Genomic DNA, 22,425 nt, shown 5'->3' on the forward strand with positions numbered 1-22,425 from the left:
TATGGTCGATAACTAGGCCTACACTACAAAAACGTTCGTTTGAAGGCTCGCTACACAAAGCTCGCTCGTCCTACACGAATCGTCTGCTAATGGCGGAAGCGTGCTAATTTTAGACCTGTACGCAGCCAGTTGTGTCGCTCAAGCTAATGCAGCTATCGCCTTAGCAGGGGGCGCCAACGGGGACTGCAATTAGGACAACAGTGCTAATTAGCGTCTTGTGTGTGATTTCTCACTTTCTGTCGACCAACAATGCTAACGATAACAGTTGTGGTAGTCTTGATGATCACATATCGGTGACAGTGGAGTGTCTAGATTCACAGCCCTCAATGTATATGTATATACGCCTTGGGGACGTTTCAACTCAGCATGTATATAAACGTAAAGTCGGATTTTCACCTCTCATGACTCACCAGCTCCCCCGATCTCTAAACACTCCATATTGAACGTTAACGTGTAAATAATGAACGAATTCATTCATTTTAAATGTTTCTAGTAATAGTTTATCAAAGAGACATATGGAATCAGATGTACTGTTACGTATTTTCAAGGTCATGAAATCACTTCTGAAGCTGTTTGTTTTTGTGAATCTCTGGATGTTTACCACACTACCTGAAAACTCTCTCATCAAGAAAGAGTACAACAAACCTGAACATCTGTGAAAGATTATTTTCGAGATATTGTTTGTGAAATAAACATCGTTATATTTAAATATTGGTCAGGCTGGGCATGCTGTTTACGGTACTAAGTACCAGAGACACAACTTTGGTTTCTAATGTAAACAAATCTCTTTCCTATTTTTTAATCTTTGGTATCATGATTTTTATGCAATGAAAACACCCATCTGTGATTCTTTTTCGTTTTTTCTTTTTGTACCTAATTAAATTTGATTTTTGCAACTGAAATAAAGAAGTAAATGGCTATTTTGATCCTAAGAATGATACATATTCCCAATCTATGGTGTTTACCTGCTGGCACCGTCTGATGCCACATTCAAGGGCCTGTCTCAGTATCACGGTGTTTGCGCCGAAAATGTCGGCAACAGACAGACAAACTCACAACTCAGAGTTTCGAGAGAATAGAATGATGAAAATAATAGGGAAGTTTAACGTGACATTAATTCCTTGAATCGAATTTACATATCGTGGCAGAGACAAATACAAAATGTAAAACACATATTGTGTTATGCGGGTGTCGTCGATAATACCCTTCCGGAACATCTTGTCTTATTTACCTTGTACTTTTTCAGGAGTCTGTAAATATTTCTGAAGTCTATTTATGTCATGATTTTGAATCATACTATATACTCAGTTTTCTTGTCAGCCCTCACAGAAACATACTATATACTCATTTTTCTTGTCAGCCCTCACAGAATTTTACGATATACTCAGTTTTCTTGTCAGCCCTCACAGAATCATACTAAATACTCATTTTTCTTGTCAGCCCTCACAGAATCATACTATATACTCAGTTTTCTTGTCAGCTCTCACAGAATTTTACGATATACTCAGTTTTCTTGTCAGCCCTCACAGAATCATACTATATACTCAGTTTTCTTGTCAGCCCTCACAGAATCATACGATACGGAGTTTTCTTATTGTCATACATATTTCTTAACTATAACAATTAATTATACAAGAATTTTTATCTAGAGTCGTGTTCTTGAACAAAGCATTAACTCTATAGAGCTATTATTGCGACTACAAGTATCAAAACAATTGCATATACACAAAACAAATTAGCACATTAAGAAATTAAAACATACATCACAGATAACTTTACAAACACTTCTAGCTAATAAAACTCATGCAGCATATATAAATGATAATTAAAGGACCGGAAGGTCCGATATACATATCGGCCAATATGGAAATGAGTAAAATTTGACCGAATACATACTAATATAGCATAATCTAAAACAGCGCGTAACAACTGGGAGATAAGTTAGAAACTGGCTGATTGTGTTTTGAAACACATAGCACTAAAAATAGATAAATAAATACAACATTCATTTTAAGTGACATAAAGCACATGGAAATAAAATGAAAAACAAACAAACAAAGGGGTAAAACGGACAAACAGTGGCATGATACTGCACAAAAGCATCAATAAGCTGTAGCTACATATTGGGCCGTCGAAAGCGTGTAACACCCTGCAGAAAATCATTTTCTATAAACCTAGCTGCTCTTTCTTGTATTTTTTTCTAGTTTCCTGGTGTTTTATGCCACAAAAATGCTATGCTAAAGGACAGCAGCTAAAATTTGAAAAAAATGAAAGATTTCAAAATAGTAATTTTGCATTTCCTTGAAAGATTACATCCAATTTTTATATAAAACAATAAATATCACGGCTACTTAGAAGCTTTTCTACAAATGTTAAAGATTTGTTGATCAAAATTCAAATCGCTGTCGATGTCAACACCCAACAATTTAACAGAACTTTCACATTCAATTGTATGATTGCCAATATTAAAAAACTGAATCTCCTTTGATGTTATTCACAAGCAAATGGCCAGAAATTTTTGCATGCCAGTTTTACTAAACCAGTTTATCAAATTTTGACTTTCTCTAGTACATCAGAGAGGTGTTTTTGGTTATGATTAGAGAAGGAGAGTGTTGTCATCGGCATAGTTGTATAAAATACTATTGTCAATATGATAAAAAATGTTATTTATAAAAATTATTTAAAAACAGAGGGTCTGGAGAACTCCATTAATAATCAACCCCCAGTCACTGGCACTGGGATCCAGACCAGTCCTCTGGCGTCTGTTGCTGAAATAGCTGCAGAACAGATCAACCGATGAGCAGTCGAGTCTATATGTCCTCAGCTGTTCCACCAGCAGTCCATGAGAAAGGCAGTCGAAGGCCTTGGACAGATCCATCAGGATGGCTCCAACATATATATTGCTGTCTAAGGCCTGGCGCCAGTCCTCCAGAAAACGCAGAAGAGTGGTCTGGCCCAAAGCCATTCCTGAAAGCTGCAAGGAAAGGGTTAAACACATCATCGAATCGAGTATGAAGTTGGTCATAAAGGATCCTTTCGAAGTTGATAAGGCACTTACAGGTCTATAATTTTCATTGTTCATATGATCCTTTTCAAATAAGAGTGACCTGGGCCTATTTCAACCTATCAGGAAATTATTTTTCTGCTATACAGAAATTAGAGAGTCAGAGCCAGTTTACTCATCTTGGCAGATATACCATCAACAAAAATTTTAGTATGAAGTTTGTTAATGACTTTTGACAGAACTGATAAGTCAATAGAAGAAACGCCAAAAGTTTTCTCTCTTCGAAAAATTATGTATGAATGGACTGGCGTATAGTCCTATAGACTAGATTTCGATGCCCCCTATATATATCACCACGAATTGGAAATCTCTTGCATCTGTTGAAAGCCACATGTTTTTAAAAAATTACCTTACTCAATCTACTATCAAAAATGGCGGTTTATTGGCTCTAGGAATCTTTTCATTAATTGGGAGGTGTTCGTCAATAACATTGTTAAGCAGAGTTTCATGTCCCATAGAAATATCATCTGTGTTGTCAAAAATATAAATAGCATGAAAGGGCACAGATGATGGTTGTTCTTATACTGCTCTATATTAAAATGTCTAAATTATGTGAACTTTACGCCCGGGTAGTTTAGGAGTTGTTCCTATATACCTATACCATTAAGATTATGCTATCACTAAATCCGCAGCTAAAATGCATGGCATTATGACACAATGAGAGTTGATTGTGAAAGTACACCATCCACAAGGGATGGCGCACAACCTTTAACAAAGCATCTAAGTGAACTTACTGAAAGAAAAAAGGCAAATAGATCCGGCAAAAAAGCACGGGAGTTACTTAGATAAAATAAATAAGTCAAACATATGGCATATATTAAAATATTGCGAACATAAATAGACATGTGTGTACTTAATTCTGATGTGGAATATACAATGTGATCAAGTTCAACTTCTTATTATCCGGATTTAAGCATCCGTCTATGGCTTCTAAATGTAGTGTTAACCTATTACCGGAAGTGCGATAGAAAACACTGCCGCTTAGTTTGACTTGCAGTATGAGGAACGATGTGTATTTCATTAGTGGCACTGTTTGTGGAATTTTTGCCCTATCTATGTGTGGTGACTGTGCCTATCTACGGCTCCTTTTGCGGTGTTGATCTTATTTTACGAGTGTCTTTCCTTCTATATGCATATGTCATATGTAGCGAATTCGTGCCTGGTGTTTTGGTAAGAAAGAGAAAATTATATCATCCTTATCCGGAAGAATTACAAAGATCGCTCCTCATCCGTAATGTACAGTATGCAATGAAAAAAACACGAAGACGTTTTCTCAGATGCCTCAAAAATTCACAACGAGAAAACTTTTGCAGGAGTATCTATTTCTGTTTTTAGCAGACGACATCTGTTCCAAGTTCTCCTTTTCTCACTATAGCACACCTGGTCCAAAATACATCTACACATTGTACTGTAGCAGGGACGTAGATAACTACGTCCCTGACTGTAGTGACTGTAGAGTCATGTCTCTCTCATCCCCCTGCATAGTTTGAACGGCTTTTTATTATCTATCCACGATTTAACTTTTGTCTGTGTCACGGTCGATTTCAGAACAAGTTTGACTTACCTCCTACCTGTATGTGCATTGTGTATCAAACACTTCACTGAAAAATTGAAATTTTCTTTTTACAAGAAATGTCTCAGAAATTCTAATTGACTCCATCAAGTTTTTCTCACTAGTGAAGTTAGAATCCTTTTCTTGGAGAAAATCAAATAATCCAGGCTTTCTTTAAATTTCCAGATTCCTCATTCCGAAACCTAAATCAGAAAGTTAACATTCTCCTCTCAAACTATACTCAAGTGGAAGAGCTTTCCAGATATTGTCATAGACACTACAACAAATTAAATAAAATCAGTCCACTGCTGTCACTTATATATATATATATATAAAAAAAAAACAGGAAAAAATAAGAACAGTAATTGAAATTTGACCCTTTAAATAATACTTTACTACTCCTTGACTGACATTTATCATTATCTGTTTCTAATCTGGTATTTTCTATTGTATCTCCTCTTACATTCAGTTACAAACAAAGTATATTAACAGGAAGTGATATTTAGATTTCTGTATGTCCATTTTTGAGGGTTGAAGAAGTGAAAGATATAAAAGAACCAGTCAGGGGTCAATCACTCTTGGCTTGGTAATATTGGCACATTGGCAACATAATTGGCTAAAGCATCTTTGTAGAGCTCTGGGCCCAGTACTAATTACTCAAAACTTGTTAGTAAAGAGTTGACCAATGGTTAGTAAAACTGTGACACTTGAATTAAAGATTAAAAGGAATGGTGTCAGATTGATATTTAGCATGCCTCAATTTCCTTTGAAAGTCCTTGTCAGTAGCAACAATATAAATTTTGCACCAAACACTGGTTAATTTTATCATAGCTTTGAATAACTGGGACGAGGTTTTGATTTTATCGGAGAAGCAGGGTTTTTTGTCATCTCCTGTTACACAAGATTGGCTGGCATCAAATGCAGGAGATGGGATCTTCAAACTTTTTCAGCCTTTCAACATTTGTCCTATGCTAATGGTTAAAAACATAACTTTGAAGAGCATCTTCTAAAGAAAATATAATGACATTCCTTATATCTAAACAGCAATACTTGATACCATTATGATAATTTCTATTCAGTACCAGGTATTGCCATACCTGAACATTGGGATCCTGTGCCTGATCTGTTTTTACCTGCCTGTTAACCTCGTTCCTTACCCATTGGTATGGATATACGACAAGGTCCTGTGGATGTCCGAGTTTGGGCTACAGGTAGCGGAGATTGTGCTGGCACTCAATTTTGTCATGCATGTCAGTCAAAGAGTGATGGAAAAAATTGAAGAGGAACAGTCGCCAGTTTTAAAGGTATCAATATACATAATGAAGTTATCAAATAATGATTGTAATGTTCAATACCTGTAGTTTCATCCTGTATGTATAAAAAAGAAAGAGAGCGAGCTATGATATTATTTATATCTAGTTACTAACCATGGTATGTAGTATCGTGTACATACAGTACCAGATATCCAAAAGAACAGAATTAAGTTTTAACAAACTGGGAATATATTGAGTTTATTTTCATAGGCAAATGTCTAACAGTTTCATGCAAACAGCGGATTTATTAATTTGAGTCATATTAATGATGCTGAGTTTGACAAAAGAAAATGACTTTGTTTCAGTTTGTGGTTATCTGCTTCACATCCCTGTGCTATGCCATGATGGCATCATTTGGTCTGGCCATTTACAAGGAGGGCTCTATGGTCCAGCTATGGTGAGTTGAACATTGATGTATAGCATTACTTTTTTTTTATTTATTCTTTATCTGATTCATGAGAAGATTCAAGTGTAGGTACTGATCCACTTATCTGACTTTATCAGTGAAAAGTGTACAAAAATTTTCACGTGGAAATGTGTTGTCATTTGTTAATGTTGAAGTTGTCTTTTGCCAGTGTTAAAGTTGTTTCTTTTGTCAATGATAAATATGTATCTTGAAGTACAGATGAAGTTGTATCTTTCGTCTGTGTTGAAGTACATTTGAAGTTGTATCTTTCGTCAATGTAATGTTGAAGTACATTTGAAGTTATATCTTCTGTTAGTCAAGATGTACATTGAGTGTAAATAGTTGTAAATTATTCCTCACAGGCTGCTGTTCCTAGTAATGGTGTTGTGTCTGGCCGTTCACAACATGATGTGGATGTCACAGGAAGGTAAGTCTCTTTTCTCGCTCACTCCTGTGATAATGACAGTCCCTCTCCCTCCTGTGATAATGACAATCCCTCTCCTCCTGTGATAATGACAATACCTCTCCCTCCTGTGATAATGACAATCCCTCTCCCTCCTGTGATAATGACAATCTCTCTCCCTCCTGTGATAATGACAATCCCTCTCCCTCCTGTGATAATGACAATCTCTCTCCCTCCTGTGATAATGACAATCTCTCTCCCTCCTGTGATAATGACAATCTCTCTCCCTCCTGTGATAATGACACTGTGATAATGACAATCTCTCTCCCTCCTGTGATAATGACAAATCTGTTATAATGACAATACTTCTCCCTCCTGTGATAATGACAATCTCTCTCCCTCCTGTGATACTTTCAAATCCTCTCCCTCCTGTGATAATGACAATCTCTCTCCCTCCTGTGATAATGACAATACCTCTCCCTCCTGTGATAATGACGATCTCTCTCCCTCCTGTGATAATGACAATCTCTCTCCCTCCTGTGATAATGACAATCTCTCTCCCTCCTGTGATAATGACAATCTCTCTCCCTCCTGTGATAATGACAATCTCTCTCCCTCCTGTGATAATGACAATACCTCTCCCTCCTGTGATAATGACAATCTCCCTCCCTCCTGTGATACTGTCAAATCCTCTCCCTTCTGTAATAATGACAATACTTCTCCCTCCTGTGATAATGACAATCTCTCTCCCTCCTGTGATAATGACAATCTCTCTCCCTCCTGTGATAATGACAATACCTCTCCCTCCTGTGATAATGACAATCTCTCTCCCTCCTGTGATAATGACAATCTCTCTCCCTCCTGTGATAATGACAATCCCTCTCCCTCCTGTGATAATGACAATCTCTCTCCCTCCTGTGATAATGACAATCTCTCTCCCTCCTGTGATAATGACAATCTCTCTCCCTCCTGTGATAATGACAATCTCTCTCCCTCCTGTGATAATGACAATCCCTCTCCCTCCTGTGATAATGACAATCCCTCTCCCTCCTGTGATAATGACAATACCTCTCCCTCCTGTGATAATGACAATACCTCTCCCTCCTGTGATAATGACAATCTCTCTCCCTCCTGTGATAATGACAATACCTCTCCCTCCTGTGATAATGACAATCTCTCTCCCTCCTGTGATAATGACAATCCCTCTCCCTCCTGTGATAATGACAATCTCTCTCCCTCCTGTGATAATGACAATCTCTCTCCCTCCTGTGATAATGACAATACCTCTCCCTCCTGTGATAATGACAATACCTCTCCCTCCTGTGATAATGACAATACTAATCTCCCTCCTGTGATAATGATCTCTCTCCCTCCTGTGATAATGACTGTGATAATCTCTCTCCCTCCTGTGATAATGACAATCTCTCTCCCTCCTGTGATAATGACAATACCTCTCCCTCCTGTGATAATGACAATACCTCTCCCTCCTGTGATAATGACAATCTCCCTCCCTCCTGTGATACTGTCAAATCCTCTCCCTTCTGTAATAATGACAATACTTCTCCCTCCTGTGATAATGACAATCTCTCTCCCTCCTGTGATAATGACAATACCTCTCCCTCCTGTGATAATGACAATCTCTCTCCCTCCTGTGATACTGTGATATCTCTCTCCTCTGATAATGACAATCTCCTCCTGTGATAATGACAATCCCTCTCCCTCCTGTGATAATGACAATACCTCTCCCTCCTGTGATAATGACAATACCTCTCCCTCCTGTGGTAATGACAATCCCTCTCCCTCCTGTGATAATGACAATCTCTCTCCCTCCTGTGATAATGACAATCCCTCTCCCTCCTGTGATAATGACAATATCTCTCCCTCCTGTAATAATGACCATCTCTTTCCCAATGTTACAATATAATAATGAGACAGTCACCTTCTAAGTATCAACAATTTAGGTCCTTAGCATCACTGACAAATCCTAGGACCAACAAACTGTAAGTTACAGTATCTTATTCTAATTTGATATTAAAAGATTCTGTTTACTTGTTTGTCTTTTTAACTATCTACCATTCAAAAGCAACATAGAGATTGGTGTTCATTTCTGTCATTTCTCACGTCACATTTATTTCTCTTTTCTCTGCTCTGAATTGGTTGTGGTCTAATTTACTGATTAATCTTAGGTATCCTGTGTGATGCGGCTTTTTCCTGTCTGTGCTGTGTGGCAGTGCTGTATGCCATGAAAGATGAAACTCAACTTATCAAGCACCCACTTAATACACCTGAAACCTGGTATAGGTAAGTTACAGGTATCATTATGATATTTATCTCTTCTGGTACAGGTACATTGCCATCCAGATGTAAATATTTTCAATTTCGTACATGGTTCTCAAGTGGTACAGATATATGAATATGAGAATAATTTGTAGCTCATTTGATCCTGCTGTACCTCTGCATCTATTAACTTTTTTTCCCAAATTGCTGTTAGTCATGATAAGTTGAATGGATTTTACCCAAATTTGGTCTGAAGCATCCTTTGAGGAAGGGAAACAAATTTAATACTAATGGTTGGTCTCAACCCCTTAGACTGGAGGGTCGGGTAAAAGGGGATAATTTTGCAAATTATGCAAAATCCTCCTGTAGAAATAATAGGAAGGGCTGACCCAATAGTAGAAATAAAACAAATTCTTAAGATGTTACTTCTCCTAGAGGACTTGATTTTGACAAAATTTGGTTGAAAGCCAGGGGAATAAATTTTGTGTAAATGATGGGTCTCGGTCCATTTGTGAGGGAGGGGCCGAGTTGAATAAGGGAAATGAGCAAAATTTTAAAAAATCCTTCTTCTGAAGGGATGTCAGTATCATGTCCAAATTTGATCCGAAAGATTATTGGGTGAAGAGGAATTTATATTGTATAAATGGTTGGTCTGGAACTACTGGGTAGAAGGGATGGGTCACAATAGGGCAAATACGAAAGTTCTTTAGAATTCTTCTTATTCAGTAGGAATTATTGAAGTTTGCCTAAATTGGGTCTAAAGCATCCTAGGATGAAGCTAAATTTGTGTAAACGGTTCATCTGATTGCCTTGGAGCAGAGGGGTGGGGTGTGATAGGGGAAATAGATTTAAATCATTTAAATAATTTTCATTTAGTTTAGATGAACCAATTTCAGAGAACTAAACATGCTGGGTGATACAGGCCCTATGGGCCTCTTGTTATATGTATCTTAGTTTACCGTTGAATGAACCCTTTAATTACCCAGTGTACAATGATAGAGAGCATTAATGATAAAGTGAAGAATAAAATTGTAAATAATGTTTGATAAATAGGTTTATACATCTAATGACTTGATTTGTCATTTCTCACTTACCAGTTTGGTAACTATAAATACATGTATCTTGTGAAAGAGAATTATACAGTCTGTATCTTAGAGAGACAATTTGTGTTGCATGGATAATACATGTATAATAAAATCAGGTAGAGTCATGAATCACTACTTAAAGTGTGTCAGAAAATAATTTACTGAGTAGGGAATATTGATGCCAGTATCGTCTTGTAAGATATTTGTGGGATAATATATGTTGATGTGTTTCACAGATATGACAAGAAACAGTCCCTCATCAGCATTGGGAGGTATATCATTGGCAGCTCAATAGGTAAGAAATCAATGGATTTTAGACATTTTAGAAAATGTAAAAAATTCAGATTTATTTGTCAAATAAAATTTGTGTCCATGATTGTCTCTCCTTTAACTTTGCCATTTTTCAACTTTTACTATTATAATTGACATTAAAAAACACTTTCAATAGAACCTCCAAGACTGAATACAAGCTGAAAGTGTACGTATCAATGTTAAAGATCAGTTTGTAATGTGTTCTCTGATGTTTATGTTGGATAAATGGAAGAAAACATTGCTGATGACTTTCATGGTTAGTATAAGAAAACAGTTTTGGATAACAGTGTGTCTTAATTTTGAGCACAAATCTGCAGTGTTGCCAGCCTCTTATCAAATAATATCTAGTCGTGGCCTTCAAAGTCAAGGAGTACAGGGTGTTTTATAGGTAAAAAGTCCTTACAATCAATTCTGTTGTATAGTTATTACAGCTGTTCACATTGAAATCATGTTGCATGTTTTTCTCAAAGATTATTTTGACTATATAGATGTAGAAAACAAATAGGAAACTTTTGACTACTGATCAGACGTAAAAGAATATTGGGTGATTCTGGAAATTTTTCACAATTTAAGCAGGTCATAATATGGCCAGTATCATGTTGTCCTGATGATGTCAGGTGAACATTTCCTGATTTTAAAGACATATTGCTTGTTTTATTTTTAATCTGCAGTCTAAAAGGTTGATGTAACAACTTTTCATGTTAATACACAAATGATCTAGATGTGGTGAGTGTGACTACAATAGACTGTCAGGACTCTCTATAGCATTATATATTTCATCTTATGTGTCTCGATGTGAAATTTCAGTTCTAACCATTGGAAAAGTGTTGTTTGAATGATTACTTTAAAAAAGATGGCTATTAGGCAGTATAGAAAATCAAACCTTGACAAACCCTAGTAAACTTTTGAAGGCAATGGCTTGCAGCAACCTTCATACTCAGATATTTCCACATGATTTGCAAGCAAAAATAAAAGACAGTTTTATAAAAGTGAGATGAATGTCAAGGCCTACAGGTCTGCATTTGAATGAAATTGTTTCTACAGAAACCAGATGATTTCAATATTGATAATGTATGTGAAAAATTATGGATGTTAAAGATTTTTTACTATTTTTGTTACATAGATAATGCTGGTCTTGCTCTTGAGTTCTTGATGAAGTTTTTGCGACCTTTCTTTCTGGTCACCTTGGGTATTCGGCTTTACTGTATTCTGTACATTACAGAAAAAGTCACCAAGAACTTCTTTGACAAGGTAAGAAGATGGTAACTGTGTAATTATTAGTTGTGGAATGATAGGTCTACTTATCAAGGTATTCAATAGCTGTGACCTGGAAGGCAATAGATTGATAGTGTATTTTCATGTTGATAAATATCATGGTGATTTGTTCTACTATTGATTTTTTAAAGATTTTTTTTTTATATTTAACAAAAATGCTTCTTGAAAGCAATATTTTTTTATATTTAACAAAAATGCTTCTTGAAAGCAATATTTTTTATGTTTAACAAAAATGCTTCTTGAACGCAATATTTTTCACCAAGTTCTTGCCAAAGTTTTTCATAGTGTTTTCTTATTTATGAAAGGGTCTTTGAGACCTTGATCAGGGATAGCACTAAATACAGGAAAGTGGTAAATCCATATTGTTTCAAATATAATCTATATGTACTTAAATTCACAAAGTATATTTTAAAAGGAGGTGGTGAGTCCAGGTCAGTGTTTTACACACATCCTTGAAATGACCCAATTTAATTAACAACATGGTGGAAGGAAGTGATATTTTAAAAGTTGTTCCCAGTAAAATGTAAAAGCTGCAATATGGCAGCATTTTGCTTGTAAAAATTAATGGCAAAGTATCTAAAAACTTATCACAAGGAAAACTCCCATTTTTGAAAATTTTCATTTGGTATACAGCTAGGTTATCCTATCTTTATTAGGCCCACAATGTATGGATTGTGTCAAAATTACTGTCACACCAAATAATTTTATCATTGTTAGATTAATTATTCACCTTTTAAAACATGAAAAAGTTTCCAGTGAAGAGGAAATTGATACTAAATATTTAATTAGATTAAGACTTGTAATGATAATAGAAATGATATTGTTCACTACAGTACAGTCTCGTCTCGAGTCCAGTTGTGTATTTCATCAAAGATATCACAGAATAGTATGTGTAGGTTTAAAATGAATAACACATATTACAATACTATTGCTACAGCGTCTTTGTCTCAATATTCACCCGTTATAATTATAGTGCCTTTTTATATAATTTTTATAATTTATTGTCAATACCATTCTCACACTTCTACAATGGATTTACCTGCTACAAAAACACGAAGGAAGATGCTTTATGAAGCCGTAGGCAAAACTGGTAGGATGTTATACAAGTGTTTTATTATCTTGTAAACTGTATATTTAGACCTGGCAAACCAAATGGCTCAGAAGCATGACATGAAGCTAATTTTGAGAAAAAAGAAAAGAAATGACATTTACCTTTAATCCAGGTCATAACTGTCACTGTTCAGAGCTGAGAGTTCTAAGTTTGTTGTGGAAGTTGGTTCAAATTGATTGGATGTGTCCACTGCTACTGGTGCACTTGTTAAGGTATTTGTGATGAACAGTGATTGTATTTTTGATGAATGTTGAATACTTATTGAGGGATAAGTAATAAGAGATGTATTTACCACTCTGTCCCTTAGCTGCAGAGAACCTGACCAAGACATTACTAGTATACCTGTAAAATGTTTGTATATTTTCTGTCACAGGACGATTCCATGGAAGACTACTTTGATCAAGAAGAGCGTCTGTCTCCGTGGCGATCCCCCATTACCATGAAGCTTGCTGTGATTTTTATGTTCACACAGATGACTACAAACCTGTTCTATGCTAGTCGAGGAATTTCCTTTGCCAGGTTCTATCCCCTCGAGTTCCTGGAGAACTTCTACCCAAGTGACATTGTTTTGGGTCGTGTGCTCCAAATTCTGGTGGTGAACGTGTTTTACATGTGGCGTCTTTACTGTGCAGAGGAATGGGAGTGGAGTGACTGGTTCTCTTCATAAATGTTCTGAATTATCCCCTCTACATACTGATCTTCATAGGCTCCCCTCCAACTTCCAAGTCTTGATCACCTAATTCTCCCCTGTGATAGTTAACTCCCAGTTATCTCCCCTGGGACTGATTCTGCTCTGAGGTCCATTTTTATACTTCATCCAGTTATTCCTCCTGGTACATTTCACTGCACTTTAAGTATATATATTTCAATGGTTGCCAGGCTACCATTTTTGATTTGGCTGTTAATAGATAATAGTTTAAAGATTAATGTCCTATTTCTGTAAAGATATGTTCAAATTTCTTATCAATAAGAGCAAAAGAAGAGAAGGAAAGAGAACACAAAGGAAGAGATCCAACAATGATGGGCAGCAAGGTCCCTCTAGGATCTCATGTTAATGAAAAACATAGAATATATGGCTTGTGTGAATTTGTACAAAAGTGCCTTTATAGCAGTTTTTACCTTAATATCAATCATTATATCACAACTAACAGTGGACGCAAACATCCATCTGGGATCTTTTGTTACTGATTATTAAACTCCCCATGTAGTTAAAGGTTGAAAGGTTATCACTTGGTGTGTATCCATCTAAGTGTGTGTCCATCTGTACAAGCATGTGTTCAAGATATCTGTTGAACTGATGGAAATGGCCAAACGGAGTCAAATTGACTAAAAACTTTGAAGGATGTGGATATGATAGAAGTTTCTTGAGGTGCTTTATCAAAATATTAAATTTAAGGACTCTACAGTCTCTGGAGTGTAGGTAAAATTTACATTGGAAATTGAGGAAAATGTCTTCCATTTTGATAGGACGTAATTCAGACCTAGTGAGAAGATTTAGTACAGGAGGACATTTTGATGGTAAGCTTATATTGACCGTGGCTGACCCCCAGTGACTTATGGGAGGGCCACAAAGGGTCATATTGACTCACTTAAAAAAAAAAAATGTCTCTAGACCAAGATATTTTAGAATTAAATAATATGCATGGATGAAAGGGTCTGAAGCTGCTTAACTAAAATTGTGAATTTCTTTACAGTTTTTACCTAATTTAATTTCCTATGGAAGAGATTTAATCTTGGTAACAATTGTTAACACAGGATGGCAGTTTAATGTTATGCACATTTTACATTGTATTACATGTACAATATATTTTATCTTACTTTATTAACAAGAGAATTTCCTTGACATATGTTACATCAACAAAAGTTTTTATAAAACTTAGGTGATCTTAAAGTAAGACCCTTTGGTCTCTTGTTTGATGAGTGTAGATGATACTCTATGAGATGGTGGAAATATGGTGCTTTCTTTAATAGTTATGTACATGTTAATGTAGATGTCATTAGGCTCTATTTCTATGCAGTAAACTTATTTTAAAAAATAAAGATAAATATTTAAAGTATAGAGAGGGAGAGAGAGCGAAGTAAAATAGAGAGAGAGCTAACTAAAATGGAGAAAGAGAGAGAGCTAACTAAAAAAAATATATATATATATGTATAGAGAAAGAGAGAGGGAGAGAGAGAGTAAACTAAAACAACCCCGGGAAGGATTTGCCTCGTTGTGATGTATCATTGGTCGGTGGGGCTTACTGCTGGTTATTGTTGACCCTAATATGGGGTCACCGGGTTCCTTCCGCTGTAAAACTCTCTTAGTGCTTAAATCTTGACCAAAAACTGTGATTACTACAAATTTCTATTCCTTGTTTGTAAATCAGTAGTCTTTAGTAATATGTACATGCCTACCATCTCTCCTCACGTGACCCTGGCTGTTGAGAAGACGATTAAGGACATAGGAAACGGTTTTGATTTTTTTCTAAACGCAAATCAAACGTTTCATGGAGCGGTTTATAAAGCACAGCGGGTACTTGCGGTGTCCGGTATAATCTGTCTCTTAGTTTCGAGCCTTCAAAATAAAAGCAGCCATGGTTACTGGGTCATAATTTCGATGCGTTTCGAGGTCACGTGACACCGGTACCATGACCGGGAGGATTCCACTTGTTACACTTACATTCATGTGTTTTCCAAAACTGACACGTCTGAAAGTGAATTACACCGACGTGAACACATTCGAGACAAAATTCTCTGTCCATATGAAGTGATCTCGACATAAACCACACGATAACGTATGTATTTGAGTATTTTTAACAACTGAATACGTCACAAGTTGACATCAGGGACGTACAACAATAACCTGTTGTGTACGTCCCTGGTTGACATTAAACAGGTCACCTTCCTAACGAGCAACTACGTGACGTGAAATCTGAAATTTTTTTTATGCGATACTCTGTACATCGTAAAAAAGGTTTCAGTTTATCAATTTAATTTGTATAATATAAATACCAAGATGTCTAACTTAAATGGATTTGTCCTAATCAAGAACAGCCAGTAAAACAAAAACGTGGAGGACCAACTTCTATTTTCCATTCCAATATTTGTTTTTTAAAATCCGAATAATGCATTGTTGCTTGGATGTAAAACATTGGCAGAACGCTGTCGGGTCGCTAATCAAGTGTCCGAGAGATTACGAACGTTCAATGATTATGAGGTTCCATTGTATCATAGCGATTTAATAACCCCCCTGTCGTTGATTAAAGTCGTATAATCATGTCGTTTCTATGGCTATTTTTAGGAAGCCTGCTGGTCGTTTGTGAAACGGTGTTGATCACTACACGAAGTCACACAAATTTATTGTTATAGAGAAGTTAAAATTGGTTTCTGAAGTCGTGACAACTGTTTTAAATGTTATTTAATCTCTGTTTAAACTTTAGACTTTTTCAAAATAAGTGATTTCTCATCGTTGTTTTTATCTATCAAAATTTGTACGAGTGATTCCCCTTTAAGCACTTTGTGAACAGGCTGTCAGCACGTAGTGGGAGTTACTGACAATATTATATTATAAATTAGATGGAGGACGCTACACACTATACGTCCCTAAATAGATAGTGCCAATCCCATGCCAAATGTATTATATATACAATGTATAAACGTATGAGTATATTCAACGTGTGTAGATATTTTTGATATCGTATAATTGATATATTGATTTTATTTTAAATGTAAAAAAAAGGTTTTTGTTACTAACCCAACTTGTCTTTGATCTGCAAATAGTTAGCGAAACAGTGCCTCGGTCTTTTACCGAACAGATCCTGATATATAGACTGGACATTCAGTATAGTAGGTATAATGTAGAATTGTGGGTAGCATCTTGTATGTGATACGGAGGGGACACTACACAATAAACAACCTATCGGTGATGAACTAAGTGTCTGTGTATTTATCTGGTGTTTTTGAGACATTTATTACCGAATCGCTACACATTTTCAATCGATGCAAATTGAATTGTTATCCTTTAAAAGATTGAAAACAAAACGATAGCTTTCCCAAAAAATTAAAATGGGTGTCACATGTGTGTCAGGTACTGAACTAAACATTTAATTAAAATATTTCATGTCAGTATTTTATGGGGTTTTTGTGTGCTAATATGAAACTATGTGTCAACGGTGGAGACATGCACTATCTATATTTTAAGTTACCATTGGAATGTCCATTCCAGTGAAAAGCTCATTCAGATTTGAATCAAACTTTCTATATTTTCTGTATATATGAGACGCAAAAACACCCACACTGTTAACATATTAAGATAAATCAACAAAGAAACCAGTAGAAATGCATCCTACCCACGTCAAATTCTCGGTTACATTGTACAATAAACATCAACATCAGATGAATGATACATCAATTTCGGTGATCGTTTGTACTTTTCACATTGATGATGTCCAACATTTCTGTCATTAGATCTCCACTGCATACAATTGTGCGATAACTGGTATAGTGATTATAAACATCAGGGATGTCGGTACTACCGTTAACAAGATGCGTCGTCGCTGCCATCTTGAAATGTCCCATCCGGACCAGGTACTCGAGAGTAAGAAATGCAGGACCGTCATCGTTATCACCTGTCGCTACTTGTATTGGTTTCACACTACAGGGTATAAAGACGGAGCTTTTGCGAGTAAGTAAGCCCAGGGCATGGTCTTTATGCGTTAGACCCATGTGATATTCAAGATGGCAGTCATGGCAGTTTGTTTCATATTTCGCTACATTTGCACTACTGACCTACGGTACGAACAAGACCTCTAGTAGTGAGTACTAGTAGGTCATTGTCGTCATAGGTCAAAGGTCATTCAGAATGATCTTCACGTCATCCACCTGTACCTACAGTACCTCTACTGAGTGAATGGCGATACAGCCGCTCCACAACCTTTGTTAAAAAAATGACAGAACATGTTCCAGAAATGACTAGGTGAGATCTAGTTTTAGGGCCTTAAGTACCAGTGTACGTTTCTGGGAAAACGATGTTTTGTGTATGACGTCATAAAAAACATTTTCCTATTCTTAAAGAAAAACGTTATACAAATAAGTTAGTCACACTCCCATTAAACATTGGCATGCAACGACGAAAATACCAGGATAGTTTGGGGAATGCTTCTATAGTAAAACAGTATCTTGTTTTCATGTTTTATAGCACAATAGACAGTTTGTTTACAATCAACAGCTATCCAGGACAACGAACAATGGTTCATCTTTAGCATTGAAAATGATACAGTACCGCTGACACGATCACGCTGTGGAAGTGTTTTAAACTATTTTTGAGATAATATACATTTGTATCGCTCGTCAACAATAAACAAATGGTGTTTACATGACACTTAAAGTGTGCAATCTTTCACTCCGCCTCGGCGGCACCAACCTGATATAATTATTGTCCTATCATCTCCACGGGTACACATAACAAAAACAGGCACACCACGATTTAAAATACATACAATATAATTATCAAACAAATGAAAAGAAAATTCCAGTGATAAAACAGTGTGTCTATTTCATTAATTTGTGTTTGAGTTGTTTTACCGGTGACTTAATAAAGATTAAATTTGTATCTGTAACTCAGCAGGGACTGCTTCGGGCAAATGGCATACTTCGTCATTTCTTCAATTCTTATTAAAGAAAAAGGAATACTATGTCTTTAATGCATGGTTGGCTCCCTAACGACATACTCCAGCTGTAAGACTGTTTAGTCTCTCCTAGAGATTCACTGTAGATTTCTCTACGGGAATACCCCTAACGACTGCAAAAAACATTAAACCTGCAAAGATAATCAAAATTAATATTTTTTATGGAAATTTGACGGCAAAAACTTGTGATGAATAGTTCTTTTTATTACTAATGTATTTTGAAATGATATTTAGCGGATAAAAAGAATTTAGATGAAAACGTAATAAAAATTGTTTTTTTTTTTTGCTTTTTTTCGGCGAAGAATCTTTTGTCAGATAAACTTTTCCGCCCTTGATTGGAAGGAAACATCAGCTGATAGATAACTTTTATCGTGTATTTAAACAAATATACCCTGTTAATTTTGCTTGGGGATGGGGCTTATTATATGTTGATAGAATTTAGATCAGCGACATTAACACCATAATAGGATACCATTCGTGATAGCTTACAGAACTGTAACACTAGAAAGTCAGAAAAGAAGAGCTCGTCTGGAATGTCCGAAATATTTTCTTTTTATATGGATTTACATCTTTACATATCATATGACCACGGTGTTATGTGGGTTTTCAGATAAGTGAAATATTACATGACAGCCGGAAATTACAGGGAAAATCGGGTCCTCGCATGCCTTTTTTTATTGTTTATTCGTAAATACTATTGTCCGGCGACGGTCGTCATGTCAAGTATATGTCACTGCAATTCAATAGCAAAATAGATTTTTTTGTAAACGAGTTTAATCTTATTTTATAACAAGAAAAGCGGTCTTCTATTTACTAGATACATTATCAGATATAAAATCACTACCGGAAACTACGTCTACCATCGATATCATACCGGAAGTTATTTCGCTTCGGCGGAAATGACATCAGCCCAAGTTTAACAGAATATAGGGACTGTACAGGCAGAATTTCGTAGAATCGATAGTTGCTTGACCTGTATTAAGCATTGTGGGAAGGTAATATGTTTACGAACTCCCAATGACATGAAAAAGATGTTTTGGTTCAAATAAAAATGTTGAATACATGGGAACTTTGTCGACACCGAATATTGCTGTAGCAATCTTTTTGTTGTATTTTTGCATTAATAGATGGTTAAATCCGACTAAAGTGATTTAGGGATACACTTGAGTATTAGAGAGCCATCCCTGGCCTCGGTTAGAATGTAATTCTGTAATTGTCTTTGATCGGATCAAGTCTGGATATAGATGGCTAGGCAATTATCATGATTGATATCCGGATGATATCCCTCTACGGATATTAGACTTCACATCAGATTATTTTTCTATTCAAAAGCTGATAACGACGAATGAGGTTATGGTAGGACCGACGGAGACTGGCCGAAATGTCAACAAGAGTCAAGTCTTTTGAATAAACGTAATGTGTGATTGATTTGCTACATTAAAGGACTGTCCCAACTAATATGAAAAAGTCGGACGAGGTTTCCGTTGAATGACCACGCACTAAAGTGTACTATAATTAAGTCTGGCACTATATTAGTGACCGATAGTTTTGCCAGACCAGTTTTTATTGGTATTTGAATTTTCTGGTGTTGAAGACTGTATAGTGTACTTGCTGTGTTTTGTGTTGGTATGCCTGAAGATAGAATAATCCTAAACGTCACCAACGGGTACCTGCTGTTTCGGTTAATTTACTGAATAAATGCATTAAAAGTTGATTAAATGGTAGTAATAACATGTCAGGTATTTACTACAATGTATTGTAACGTATTACCGAGTGATGTAACTCCAAGCTTGAAATATCTACCCACACAAATGGAGCATCCATTTATCAAATGATCCGTAATTTATATATTGTGTTGGAAAAGTTCACGCTGTAAGTAATCACCTGACATTTTAGTTTACAAGATTAACGACCTCTCGCCATCACGTTACATACATATATCTACATGTGCTATATAATTCATGTCCATAACACATTCAGCGATGTCTTTGAGTACGAGAGACCTCGTGGATATGTGTCATCTGATCTCCAGGAATCGGCCAACATTTTACTGGGATATGTACACTGTGATAGCTTCTTATATAAAAAATTGATTTAATTGTTGGTTGCAGTTTCAACGAAAGACGTGGTGTCCACCTGCAAGGGACATAACACGATGCTTAAATCTATGTAATATGGCTTGTTGTTTGATTGTACGGAGCATGACGTTTTACTTAAATGCACGGCACATGACGTTTTACTTGAATGAATACACGACGTTTTGCTTGAATGCATGGCGCATGACGTGTTGTTTGGATGCATGACATATTCCTTGAATGCACGGCGCATGACGTTTTAGTTGGGTGTGTGCCTGAGGTGTATCTTGGATGAGTACATAAATTTTTGCTTGAATGAATGAATGATGTTTTGCTTGAATGCATGGCGTATAATGTTTTGCTTGAATGCATGACGTGTTACTTGAATGCATGGCGCATGATGTTTAGCTTGAATGCATGAAGTGTTACTTGATTGAATGCATGACGTTTTGCTTTAATGCATGACGCATCATGTTTTGTTTGGATGAATGACACCTCCTTGAATGCATGGCGCATGGCGAGGCGTTTGAATGCATCACGTGTTGTTTGAATACAGGGTACATAACGAGTTGCGTGAATGCACTAAACATAATTTGTTTTATGCACTGAGATTGACGTTTTAGCATGGCGTGTTTCTTTAATCCGCAGGTAATGGCGTGTTTCTTGAAACCACAGGTAATGGCGTGTTTCTTTAATCCACAGGTAATGGCGTGTTTCTTGGGTCCACAGGTAATGGCGTGTTTCTTGGGTCCACAGGTAATGGCGTGTTTCTTGAGTCCACAGGTAATGGCGTGTTTCTTGAGTCCACAGGTAATGGCGTGTTTCTTTAATCCACAGGTAATGGCGTGTTTCTTGGGTCCACAGGTAATGGCGTGTTTCTTGGGTCCACAGGTAATGGCGTGTTTCTTGGGTCCACAGGTAATGGCGTGTTTCTTGAGTCCACAGGTAATGGCGTGTTTCTTGAGTCCACAGGTAATGGCGTGTTTCTTGAGTCCACAGGTAATGGCGTGTTTCTTGAAACCACAGGTAATGGCGTGTTTCTTTAATCCACAGGTAATGGCGTGTTTCTTTAATCCACCGGTAATGGCGTGTTTCTTGAGTCCACAGGTAATGGCGTGTTTCTTTAATCCACAGGTAATGGCGTGTTTCTGGAAACCACAGGTAATGGCGTGTTTCTTTAATCCACAGGTAATGGCGTGTTTCTTTAATCCACAGGTAATGGCGTGTTTCTTGAGTCCACAGGTAACGGCGTGTTTCTCGAGTCCACAGGTAATGGCATGTTTCTCGAGTCCACAGGCAATGGCGTGTTTCTTGAGTCCACAGGTAACGGCGCGTTTCTTGAGTCTACCACACGAATCTTCAGGACAAAGTCACAGGGACGTGGCACCCTACCCCGCGAATCTTAAGGACAAAGTCACAGGGACGTGGCAACCTACTCCACGAATCTTCAGGACAAAATCACAGGGACGTGGCACCCTACCACACGAATCTTCAGGACAAAGTCACGGGGACGTGGCACCCTACCCCGCGAATCTTCAGGACAAAGTCACAGGGACGTGGCAACCTACCCCACGAATCTTCAGGACAAATCACAGGGACGTGGCACCCTACCACACGAATCTTCAGGACAAAGTCACGGGGACGTGGCACCCTACCCCGCGAATCTTTTGGACAAAGTCACAGGGACGTGGCAACCTACCCCACGAATCTTAAGGATAAAATCACAGGGACGTGACACCCTACCTCGCAAATCTTCAGGACAAAGTCACAGGGGCGTAGCAACCTACCCCACGAATCTTCAGGACAAAGTCACAGGGGCATAGCAACCTACCGCACGAATCCTCAAGACAAAGTCAGGGGGACGTGGCACCCTACCCCGCGAA

The 22,425-nt window shown here is 37.0% G+C and overlaps 1 protein-coding gene across 1 annotated transcript; it reads left to right on the plus strand.

The window, feature by feature from the left end:
• Positions 1 to 4,067: 4,067 nt before the first annotated feature.
• On the plus strand, positions 4,068 to 16,710 carry LOC132545017 (uncharacterized). The gene is made up of 8 exons (XM_060208681.1): positions 4,068 to 4,234; positions 5,696 to 5,920; positions 6,235 to 6,326; positions 6,698 to 6,762; positions 8,925 to 9,039; positions 10,337 to 10,395; positions 11,536 to 11,663; positions 13,172 to 16,710. Exons 1-8 carry the CDS (start codon positions 4,073 to 4,075, stop codon positions 13,463 to 13,465), a joined length of 1,140 nt encoding a protein of 379 aa, XP_060064664.1. The 5' UTR covers positions 4,068 to 4,072; the 3' UTR covers positions 13,466 to 16,710.
• Positions 16,711 to 22,425: the final 5,715 nt, after the last annotated feature.

This window comes from Ylistrum balloti, unplaced genomic scaffold (assembly GCF_031769215.1).
Source record: "Ylistrum balloti isolate Yb309-2 unplaced genomic scaffold, AGI_CSIRO_Ybal_v1 Utg369820, whole genome shotgun sequence".
Lineage (NCBI taxonomy): Eukaryota > Metazoa > Mollusca > Bivalvia > Pectinida > Pectinidae > Ylistrum > Ylistrum balloti.